The sequence below is a fragment of the Heptranchias perlo genome, chromosome 2, assembly GCF_035084215.1.
Source record: "Heptranchias perlo isolate sHepPer1 chromosome 2, sHepPer1.hap1, whole genome shotgun sequence".
Taxonomy (NCBI): Eukaryota; Metazoa; Chordata; class Chondrichthyes; order Hexanchiformes; family Hexanchidae; genus Heptranchias; species Heptranchias perlo.
The window spans coordinates 93,439,636-93,452,072 of NC_090326.1; the positions used below are offsets into that span (position 1 = coordinate 93,439,636).

The window sequence follows — 12,437 nt, forward strand, 5'->3', positions numbered from 1 at the left end:
CCAAAATCAATTTTCTCTTTAAAGCACGTGCCTTAGTGATTTTAAACATCCATGAATTTTAGAAAGATGGGCTTGCATTTATATAGTGCTTTACAACATTGCTCAGAAACATCCCAAAATGTTTCACATACAAGGAATTGCTTGTTGTTGTGTTCTGTCAGTGACTTTTATTACTGGGACCAAGGTTCAAATCCACATAAATGAGGCATTTTGTGCATAAGAAGATCCCACAAACAGCGTTGAGATGAATGACCAGCTAAACTTATCTTGGTTGGTGATTGAAGGAGGAATGTTAACCAGCACATTGGGAGATTTCCCTTCTTTGTTATGAATAGTGCCATGGGATCTTTAAAGTCTGTGAGCAAGCAGATGGGCCTCCATTTAACATCTCTTCCAAGGTTTGTCACGTCTGACAGTGCTACTCACTATTTCAATGTCAATTAAACATTAAGGACAGCAATTTTATATCACAGACTGATTTCCAGCGAGAACGGGAATGAAACTACCCAAACTATGACCCCTAATAAAGAGAGGAACCCATCTCATTTTTCATCCCACTCAAGTCCATATAATGCCACAGCTACTAGAATGGTCCTAGCTGGATGAGCAGTGGGAAGCTTATCAATGTTCTGTACTGGTAAGATGTGAAATTTTACTGGTTAATCTGTGCAAACCTGGGGTCTCTAAACCATGGCCAACCTGTGCTTAAACTCTCTGGACTTACGTAAGTGGGGTATGTCCCAGCGGAGAGAGGTTATGCGCTCTATTTGCAAACAGAAATTCTATAGATGTTGGTTTCTCAGTAGTTTGGATTGGAGACTGAAACATGGTGATGGGTTTCCGTGCATGTCAGATACCCAGCTGGCGAGAAAAATACAAACTCATTTATTTAGATTTGAACCTTGGTCCCAATAATAAGCCACTGTTTTAAATATTGCCCCAACTAGTTCAAAGTTCTCTCAGCCACTTCTCAATCTGTTTGGAATTTTAAACAGATATCAGGAAGTTTTTCTTCTCAGAGGGTCATTGACCTTTGGATCAAGTTGCTGGCCCACACAGTGAGTGCAAATTTGCTGCAAGCATTCAAAAGGGAGCGGGACGAGTTCCTGGTTAAGGCTGATATCACAATGTACAAAAGGTAGGTGAATTATTGGATGATGTGTCTCGTGGTCATGGTGGTCTCCTGGAACCCATTTTGATTGCCTTTGAGGGTCGGAGAGGATTTTCCCTGAATTGCCCTAGCATTTTATTTTATATCTCTCAGAGAAGACTTCGTGGTTGCTGATGGGTGGGAAACATTGGGGGTCACGATGCTTAGTTACAACAGGACTATATGGGACAGGCTTGATGGACCAGATGGTCCTTTCCTGTCCATGAGTTTCATATGTTGAAATTGCCTTGCTGTATCACATTTTTGAATTTGATTGGTTGCTCTTGATCATGTAAGTAAAGCTGTAGTGCTTTACACCAGTCCTGAAAGTACAAGATAAATTCAGCACTCCCATTAGGGAGCCATATTCAAAAGGAGTGTGGAATGGAGAGTCAGGACAACAGTATTGTAGCCCTAATCTTGATCTCCCTTTGATCGTGGGATTGCTAAATATATCCATACATTATTTTCAATGTACAGATTGCAGTTAAAAAAAGCTATCTGTTGAAAGAACAAATTAATGCCATCCACTTTGAAATTATGTAAGCTTTTCTGGCAAAAATCAATTTCAGTTCTTCAGGAATTTATTAGCAGCTCTTCAGCCCCAGGGATTTTCCAAGTCAAAGAGACAGTTAAACCAATTTTTAAAAAAAAGATAAAGGTCTGGAGTTTCTTCATACTTTTTGGTGCAACAACTGCATAAGAGCTATGTTGCGCCAGGCTTTTCCAAGGAAATTCACACGCAAGTGACTTACACTGGTTTTACACCAGAACCTAGCTATGCACAAATTTCCTCAATCATTTGCCCTGCACTTGAGTTACGTCCACTGAAACCCCACTTAACTCATTCAAATAAGTTCTGCCCCATGCAAAAGACCAGAGAAGGTTAGTTACCTGCATTCATGCCAGTTCAGAACAGACATAAATTTATGCCCAAAATTGTAGGAGCAGCAGGACCCAAAGTCACTGGGGGTTAAACTGGGCCGAGTAGTGCCCATGTTTTAGGTACTATGCAGCCGCCTTAGGCCTCAAATTGGCAGGCAGGAAGCATGCGCACACTTCCGACCGGAAGTGTGCTGCCCACCGTATTGGGAAAGGACAAACAAGGGGCATCCTTTACACACATCTGAAGTAGGCATTAGCCTATTTGCATATGCAAATACAGGGCCTAATGCCTGCTTCAGGGCCCTACTGCAACATTGGTTTGCCCCAAGGCTACAGGAAAATCAACTTTAAAGATCGCCTGAATAAAAAAAAGTTAAGTACTTACCAAGTAGAGCCCCAACCCCCAATCATTCTTCCACCGGGCCCCGACCTCCGATCACTCTCCCACCCGGCCCCGACTCCTGTTTCTTCTCCCACCAGGCCCCGATCCTCGATCCCTCTTCCACCCGGCCCCGGCCCCCGGTCCCTCTCCGACCCGGCCCTGACCTCCGATTGCTCTCCCACCGGGGCCCGATCCCCAATCCCTCTCCCACCCGGCCCTGACCCCCAATCACTCTCCCACCATGCTCCCAACCCAGCCCTGACCCTTCTCCCACCTGGCCCCGACCTCCCATCACTCTCCCACCCAGCACTGACCCCCGATTGCTCTCCCACCAGGCCCCGACCGCCAATCCCTCTCCCACCCGGCCCCGGTCCTGACTGCTCGCCCACCCGACCCTGACCCCCAATCGCTCACCCACCCACCCCCCCGATTGCTCTCCCACCTGGCCCTGACCCTGATCGCTCGCCCAGCCGACCCCAAAACCTGATCACTCTCCCACCTGGCCCTGACCCCCAACCGCCAATCTTTCTCCCACTGGGCCCTGACCTCCGATGAAGACTTCAGTTTCCAAACCCCTGATGCATAGCGCAAGTACTTACCTGTGGTAGCAGAGGCCCATATTTGGAGTACTTACCTCCTCCCGCAGCACTGGCTTCATGATGATGAGGTCCAAGGCCCAATATCGGATGCACTTCGGACCTCGTCTTTCGTGCGCAGGAGGGACCGGCCTAATGTGAGCGCTACCGAATTTAACCCCCACTATTTCTGGTATTTTATAATGACTTTTCTTTTTCCTTACTGAATTTTCTTTATGTTTGAATGCATTTTTGTGGCATCAGAATCTTACATTAAAAAGAGAAAAGCTTCCACAATTGCATTTTCTTAAATATGCTGCGCTTAATGTGCATAAATGACAGTTCGATGGCTTTAACTGGTAATTTTCTTAACATCAACAAGATAAAGAGGGACTTAAAGAAGGAAGATAGTGTACATTCCGTGCTTTCCTCAGGCTATGATTGTTTATGCTGATTTTCATTTGTTTTACACCGGTTTTTACATTCTGGCATATTCTAATGAGATTCCCGGAAATTTTGTTTGAAGTTGCTGTCGGCAAGATCGGTGTAGAATTCAACGTAAATTTCAGCACAAGTCGGATTAAGAAATTCTGACCCAATACGTCTTTAATGATATTTTTTGATCAGAAGGAAGGGGAGGAGTGATTTCTCTTCAGATTTGGATTTGTTAATGAAATCAGTAATCAATATAATTTGCCTCGTTCCAAAAATAAACCTGATCCACCAGACCAAATAATTACACTTATAAATACACTTTAATTTTCATCGGCTAAGTGATGAGATTTTATAGTTATACGTTCCTACTCAATATAAATGCATGTATCTAATTAAGTGTTAATCTCTGATCAATAAGACTCAGTAATATGTTCTCTTTATCTCCTGTTTCAAACACACAAAATAAGCAGCAAATTACCTTAAATCTATGCTTTTCTGGGCTTAGGCTCTCAGAAGATGGTTCTGTTGAGCTGCTTGGGGATGGTAGATTACTGGAAGAGTTGTATCCTCTAGCGCTTTCTCCAAACCAGGATAAAAGTACACATGGTGGGATGGTGGAGGATGGTTCTCCCACTGAAATGTTGCTTGCCGAGCTTTCCAGTGTATCCTTGGAGATCCTGCCAATACAAGTACAAAGTGTTATGATAGCAGGCATCCATGACTATTGGTATTTTCTAAAGCATCAGCAAAAAGTACCCCCTCTCCAATTAATACTGCACTCTACTGTTTTAGTTACAGATAAGAGGTGTCTATTCTGCAGGCCATTTCCCAACATTTGGATGTGCACGACACCAAGTCTTCAGTGTTGCTAGGGAATCAGCTGTGGTAGCAGCTGATTTAAAAAATCTAGGGAAGTAAATTGAATCCTTGATAATTCAACCAATTTTTGATTGTTTTTGTCAATATTTTTCTACTGGCACCAAAGTTCTCATGAACCAACTGTTTGAAATGTTCCCCTCTCTCAGCACTATTACTGGTACCAATGGGTTTCCCCAATAGTAATCTCCCTATCTGACGTGTCTGAAGAGGAGAAGGAAGATATTTGCCAGGCAAGTCAGATTGCATGAGAAATACTCTGTGCCCACCTGCCAAGATCCTTGCATCTGATGACAGAGATGGCCAGACCTCACTTTGGTAATTAGTGGATGCAGAGGCTCCTCATCCCAGAGGAAGCTGCGACAACAGTTCCGATGGCACCATATATGGATGCCTGACTAACCGTAATGTTGAACTGTTAATCAGAAGTGCCCCAGTTACAGTCATGTTCTCAGTGGCATGGCATGAAAGAAGGCATGTCAGATTGATCAGCAGGCAAAATACCCTGATTGGTCACACCCACTGAGATGCCCAACGATTGTATTTTGCAGGCCCTAGTACAACTATCTGGTAATCACTGTGTGAACTGTCTTCACTGGGTCTGGGTCAGCATAGAGCTACAGTTCCAGGATACTATGCAGCACATGGGCGGCACACCGAAAGACAGCAATGGTTAGCTGTGGCCTTAAACTTGGCTCCACCTCCTTGCAGGCACGCTATAGGGATGCTGTCACCGCGTAGCATAAAGAGCCACTCTCCTCGCAGCACTAGCGCCACTTCTGTAATCATCAAACAGGAGGTGAAGTGCTGGGTTGTTTCGTCACTTGCCTGCAGATTCATGCCTGCTCTTTAGATTTCCTTTCCCTTAATTTTTGCCTGTCATGTCGAAGGCCCCTCCCCCTTCAACCTTGGTAAAGGCTGCTAATGGATTGAGATATTTCTGAGCCTTTCCAAAGGCTTTCAGAATTTTTGTCCCTCAGTCTAACACTCGTCTTTAATTGTGTCTTTCCCTCTAAACTCCACTTAGACACAGTTTTCCGCTCCCACAATTACTGTGTTCTTAGCATCTGTTCAAATCCACACCTAAAGCCATCAAAAGGAACTAATATAAGAACATAAGAAATAGGAGCAGGAGCAGGCCAATCGGCCCCTCGAGCCTGCTCCGCCATTCAATAAGATAATGGCTGATCTGATCCTAACCTCAAATCTTCATTCATGTCCAATTTCCTGCCCGCTCCCCATAACCTCTAATTCCCTTTACTTCTAGGAAACTGTCTATTTCTGTTTTAAATTTATTTAATGATGTAGCTTCCACAGCTTCCTGGGGCAGCAAATTCCACAGACCTACTACCCTCTGAGTGAAGAAGTTTCTCCTCATCTCAGTTTTGAAAGAGCAGCCCCTTATTCTAAGATTATGCCCCCTAGTTCTAGTTTCACCCATCCTTGGGAACATCCTTACCGCATCCACCCGATCAAGCCCCTTCACAATCTTATATGTTTCAATAAGATCGCCTCTCATTCTTCTGAACTCCAATGAGTAGAGTCCCAATCTACTCAACCTCTCCTCATATGTCCACCCCCTCATCCCCGGGATTAACCGAGTGAACCTTCTTTGTACTGCCTCGAGAGCAAGTACGTCTTTTCTTAAGTATGGAGACCAAAACTGTATGCAGTATTCCAGGTGCGGTCTCACCAATACCTTATATAACTGCAGCAATACCTCCCTGTTTTTATATTCTATCCCCCGAGCAATAAAAGCCAACATTCCGTTGGCCTTCTTGATCACCTGCTGCACCTGCATACTAACTTTTTGATCTTCTTGCACTCGGACCCCCAGATCCCTTTGTACTGCAGTACTTTCCAGTTTCTCGCCATTAAGATAATAACTTGCTCTCTGATTTTTCCTGCCAAAGTGCATAACCTCAAATTTTCCAACATTGTATTGCATCTGCCAAATCTCCGCCCACTCACCCAGCCTGTCTATATGCCCTTGTAGGTTTTTTATGTCCTCCTCACTCTCTACTTTCCCTCCCATCTTTGTATCATCTGCAAACTTTGATATGTTACACTCGGTCCCCTCCTCCAAATCGTTAATATAGATTGTGAAGAGTTGGGGACCCAGCACCGACCCCTGCGGAACACCACTGGCTACTGGTTGCCAGTCCGAGAATGAACCATTTATCCCGACTCTCTGCTTCCTGTTAGATAACCAATCCTCCACCCATGCCAGAATATTACCCCCAATCCAGTGATTCTTTATCTTGAGCAATAATCTTTTATGTGGCACCTTGTCGAATGCCTTCTGGAAGTCAAAATACACTACGTCCACTGGTTTCCCTTTATCCACCCTGTACGTTATGTCCTCAAAGAACTCAAGCAAATTTGTCAGACATGACGTCCCCTTCATAAAGAACTGACTTTGGAATATTGGATGCAAACAGCCCATTTCCATTTGAGTCTAAACAATGCCAATAGCAGAAAATCTGGGCTTGTTAATGTAGTCCATGTTGCTGATGTGCAACAATATTCAAATTTAAAGGGGAGAACGTTTATTCAAAGTACTGTCTCCTATTTTATAGAGAAAAATAAAGTGCTCACCAAAATTTGTTCAAAGTATCTTAAAAAAAGTTTTTCTCAGTTGCCGCGATCAGCCCATACTCTCAGCTTCGTAGCTCCATGACATCAATGATAGGAAACATCATGGAATGGCTCCATTGCAAGCAATGGGAGCAGTAATCTTGGATTGGCTGCCAGATCCTGGGAAGTAGCACTGCTATTTGGGGTTGGAGAGCACTTAGGAACACAGGAACAGGAGCAGGAATTTCAGCCCCTCGTGCCTGCTCCGTCATTTGATAAGATCATGGCTGATCTGTGATCTAACTCCATATACCTGCCATTGGCCCATATCCCTTAATACCTTTGATTGCCAAAAAGCTATCTATCTCAGATTTAAATTTAGCAATTGAGCTAGTATCAATTGCCGTTTGCGGAAGGGAGTTCCAAACTTCTACAACCCTTTGTGTGTAGAAATGTTTTCTAATCTCGCTCCTGAAAGGTTTGGCTCTAATTTTTAGACTGTGCCCCCTACTCCTAAAATACCCAACCAGCGGAAATAGTTTCTCTCTATCCACCCTATCCTTTCGCCTTAATATCTTATAAACTTCAATCAGATCACCCCTTAATCTTTGAAACTCCAGAGAATACAACCCCAATTTGTGCAATCTCTCCTCGTAACTTAACCCTTGAAGTCCGGGTATCATTCTAGTAAACCCTCGCTGCACTCCCTCCAAGGCCAATATGGCCTTCCGAAGGTGCGGTGCCCAGAACTGCTCACAGTACTCCAGGTGCAGTCTAACCAGGGTTTTGTATAGCTGCAGCATAACTTCTGACCCCTTGTACTCCAGTCCTCTAGATATAAAGGCCAGCATTCCATTCGCCTTCTTGATTATTTTCTGCACCTGTTCATGACACTTCAATGATCTATGTACCTGAACCCCTAAGTCCCTTTGGATATCCACTGTTTTTAACTTTTTACCATTTAGAAAGTATCCTGTTCTATCCTTTTTTGATCCAAAGTGGATGACCTCATATTTGTCTACATTGAATTCCATTTGCCACAGTTTTGCCCATTCACCTAATCTATCAATATCGCTTTGTAATTTTATGTTTTCATCTACACTGCTTACAATGCCACCAATCTTTGTGTCATTGGCAAACTCAGATATGAGACTTTCTATGCCTTCATCTAAGTCATTAATAAATATTGTGAATAATTGAGGCCCCAAGACAGATCCCTGCGGGTCTCCACTCGTCACATCCTGCCAATGTGAGTACCTACCCATTATCCCTACTCTCTGTCGCCTTTCGCTCAACCAAGTCTGTACTTTTCCCTCGATTCCATGGGCTTCTAGCTTAGCTAACAGTCTCTTATGTGGGACCTTATCAAATGCCTTCTGGAGGTCCATATAAATAACATCCATTGACATTCCCCTGTTCACTACTTTAGTCACCTCTTCAAAAAATTCAATCAGGTTTGTCAGGCACGACCTACCTTTCACAAATCCATGCTGGCTCTCTCTGATTAACTGAAAATTCTCGAGGTGTTCAGTCACTCTATCCTTAATTACAGACTCCAGCATTTTCCCCACAACAGATGTTAGGCTAACTGGTCTAGAATTCCCTGGTTTCCCTCTCTCTCCTTTCTTAAAAAGCGGAGTGACGTGCAATTTTCCAATCCAGAGGGACAGTTCCTGAATCTAGAGAACTTTGAAAGATTATAGTTAGGGCATCTGCAATGTGCTCACCTACGTCCTTTAAAACCCTGGGATGGAAACCTGGGGATTTGTCACTCTTTAGTGCTATTATTTTCTTCATTACTGTTGCTTTGCTTATATTAATTTTATCGAGTCCCTGTCCCCGATTCAATATTAGTTTTCTTGGGAGTTCCGGCATGCTATCCTCTTTTTCTACTGTAAATACTGACGCAAAGTAATTGTTCAACATGTCCGCCATTTCCCCATTGTCAATGACAATATCCCAACTTTCAGTTTTTAAGGGGCCAACACTGCTCCTGACCACGCTCTTTTTCCTAATATAACTATAAAAGTTCTTCGTATTGGTTTTAATATCCCTTGCAAGTTTCTTTTCATACTCTCTTTTTGTAGCTCTTACTATCTGTTTTGTGACCCTTTGTTGATCTTTGTATCTTTCCCATTCGCCAGGATCTGTGCCATTTTTTTGCCTTTTTGTATGCCCCTTCCTTATGTCTTAAACTGTCCCTTACCTCTTTAGTTGTCCATGGATGTTTTTTTTTGGCAAGTAGAGTTCTTGCCCCTCAGGGGTATAAACCGATTCTGTATCACGTTAAATGTTTCTTTAAACATTTCCCACTGATCATCAGTCGTTTTACCCATTAACAGATTTACCCAGTTTACTGTGGACAGTCTCTGTCTCATCCCATTGAAGTTGGCCTTACCCAAGTCTAGAATCTTAGCAGCTGACTCACTTTTTTCCCTTTCAAACACTACATTGAATTCAATCATGTTATGATCGCTATTGGATAGATGTTCGCATACAGTTAAGCCGTTAACTAAATCTGGTTCATTACTCATTACTAAATCTAGTATGGCTTGCCCCCTTGTTGCCTCTAGGACATACTGCTGTAGAAAACTATCCCGAACACACTCAAGAAATTCACTACCTTTGACAGTTGCTCGTCTGCTTTTCCCAATCTATGTGAAAGTTAAAGTACCCCATTAGGATTACTACGCCTTTCTTACACGCTTGTCTAATCTCTGCATTTATACAATCTAGCACCTCAGAGCTGCTGCCAGGGGTCCTATACACAATTCCCACTATAGTCTTAGATCTTTTCCTATTTCTCAATTCAACCCATAAGGTCTCTGTTGGCTGCTTACCTCTCGTTATATCCTCCTTTATCATTGAAGTGATTTCCTCTCTAATCATTAAGGCTACTCCTCCCTCTCTTCCATTTTCCCTGTCTCTCCTGTAGACCTTATAACCTGGTATATTTAGTTCCCAATCCTGACCATCCTGCAGCCATGTCTCAGTAATAGCTATCATGTCATACCCTCTAATTTGAATTTGAACCTGTAGTTCATTTAATTTATTCCTTATACTCCGTGCATTTGTATATAGAACTCTTAGCCTGACATTCAGCTTTGATGCTGGGTTAATCGCCTTACACCTTCTAGTTTTCACTTTATCTGTAGTGTCTAAAGTACACTTTCTTCCTGCTGCTCTATACTTTTCCCTTTCACTTGTTCTTGAACAACTGTTTGTACTATTTGTATTGTAATTTCCCCTGGGTCTTCCCCTCTCTTCCTGCTCTCAACTTTACTCCCTTCTGACTCCCCGCTAAGGTTCCCATCCCCCTGCCACTCTAGTTTAAATCTTCCCCAACAGCACTAGCAAACACCCCCGCGAGGATATTGGTCCCGGTCCTGCTCGGGTGTAACCCGTCCCGCTTGTACAAGTCCCACTTTCCCCAGAACCCGTCCCAATGTCCCAGGAATCTAAATCCCTCCCTCCTACACCATCCCTGCAGCCACGCATTCATCCGGTCTATTTTCCTGTTCCTATACTCACTAGCACGTGGCTCTGGTAGTAATCCTGAGATCACTTAGCCAGTAGTATGGTTTAATTGATCCTGTGACTCTGGACTCCTGCTCAGGTTGGTCTAAAGTAGTTGTCATGCTAATTGCAATCGAGCAACTCTGGAATACTTCCTGTCAGTGACATCATGAAGTATCTTGGAAAGGAGGGAAGGCCCAACCTTGAGTGCTTCTCAGCAGTTGAGAATGTCAATATTTCTTTTAAGAAAAAACTCAAAATACATTGTTTTATTTCAGAAATTAAAGGAATACTTTGAACAGAAAGAGTTTCACTTAGATTTGCCTTCTTCTTGGATTAACAGCAGAGGCAGTTACTAATAAGTGATTATATTGAAAAATAATGTTTTGCTGATTACCAGAATTTTTTAAAAAAGAAATATTAATTCTGAAAACAGAAAACATTTTTCATTTGAAAAAGTAACTAAAATAAAACATCAACTAAATAGTAAATATCAAGAATAAGATTCAACTTGGCAAAGAAATAAAGATAAATTTTGCAAGGAAAGCTTGCTGATTGTACAGATCAGAGAATCGGGCGTGGATGTCTGCCTACCAGATTCACGGTACTTGCGATTTTTGTTCATTAAAAATAACGACTGGTAAACAGGAAGTGCCATGAATTGGGTGAACTGACTACCATGCATAATTATCGGATCCATGATCCTGGATTGAGGCCTCTCTAAATTCATCTCTCAGTGTAACAGTTAGCTGTAGTATGTTTAGATAATGTGATAAAGCAAGAATTATTGTTCATTATTTTATAGATGCAAACAATCAGGAGGCATTGAAGATGAGTATTAAATTCCCATAAGTCTTAAATCACAAGACGAAATGCAGTCAAGACTCTTGTTGCAGTAATATTAACTCCCTTGGGAATGTTTAGTACAGGATAGTAAGACTAAATATAGTGTTGTATATTGCATACTAAAGAAATATATTTGATGCAAAAAAGAATGTATTATCTCTTTTGGTAATACCCAAAACATTTATCGTTCATAGAAATCACTGTCAGGAATGAATAATGAATTCACTTTCAAAACTGTACTTTTCTAATTTCTCCCCTTTATCTCACCATCACCTTAAGAAACTGCCTCCTGAATCAAACAATCCTCCGGGCAGTGGTCTGAACATAATAACTCACCTATATGGATTTGGGCAGTGCTATTCCTGGTTTGACCAAAATATCTCATTTAAAAAATAAATTTTGTCATCAAATTTTATTAAACTTGGAAGGTGAAAATGCTATACAATCTTTGGTGAATTGTACTGCAGTATACCTGCTTCCTGATGAGAGTCTATTGGCTTCTTTTTCTTTGTCCTTTTGTTTTTTCCCTTTACTAGGTGTTTTTTGTGATGGTACCCTACAATAAATTACAAAATAAATTAACTATGTTAATACTATTTTTAAAGATGTCTGAACATCATGAAAATTCAGGTTCTCCTGTTACAAATTCACTAATTTTACAAAATTACCAATATATGCAAGAAAAAAAACTGATACATGCTCTTTATATGGCAGACTCTCAGAATTGAAATATCACAAGAAAAAAGCTGCAAGAGGGAGCTGGACAGGTTCTTGGTAGGGCAGAACCTAGGGCATCATATAGAAGGTCAGTGTCTTTATAGATAACACTTGGTTCATGTGATCTCCTGGACTGGTTTTGATCACCTGAGAGGGTCGGAGAGGAATTTTGCAGAGTATTTTTTCCCCCTTATTGGCCCTGGGTTTTTCGGCCTCTCCCAGGAGATTATATGGCTGCGGGGAGGGAGGGGGAGGAAGTGTTTAGTCATGATGCTTCCATCATCATGATGTAGGGCAGGTTTGATGGACCAGCTAGTCTTTTCCTGCACATCAATTTTGTATGTTCATAAGCTGTTATGTGTCAGACAATGGGTAGAAAAGGGAATATTTCTGATCAAATGACTGTACAAGCAATTTCAATTCTGTATATTTTATCACCAAATGACTAAAGGTTTGTACAAATAATGGCCTGTAGAGA

At 42.1% G+C, this 12,437-nt stretch overlaps 1 protein-coding gene and 1 long non-coding RNA gene across 9 annotated transcripts in view; one reads left to right on the forward strand and one right to left on the reverse strand.

Annotated features, from left to right (window-relative positions):
- Positions 1-12,437, reverse strand: part of ppp1r9a (protein phosphatase 1, regulatory subunit 9A) — a 371,465-nt gene that overhangs the window by 33,304 nt on the left and 325,724 nt on the right. For 7 of the 8 annotated variants that reach the window (XM_068004352.1, XM_068004343.1, XM_068004329.1 and 4 more), the window contains 2 exons: positions 11,715-11,798; positions 3,906-4,104 (listed from right to left, as the gene is read on the reverse strand). In XM_068004352.1, coding sequence (XP_067860453.1) covers positions 3,906-4,104; positions 11,715-11,798 — 283 coding nt within the window. The remainder of the gene's footprint in view (positions 1-3,905; positions 4,105-11,714; positions 11,799-12,437) is intronic. The other variant, XM_068004361.1, reaches the window with a different exon arrangement.
- Positions 1,000-12,437, forward strand: part of LOC137341306 (uncharacterized) — a 30,863-nt gene continuing 19,425 nt past the window's right edge. The window contains exons 1-2 of the long non-coding RNA XR_010967003.1: positions 1,000-1,138; positions 11,957-12,047. This is a non-coding gene — a long non-coding RNA (uncharacterized lncRNA). The remainder of the gene's footprint in view (positions 1,139-11,956; positions 12,048-12,437) is intronic.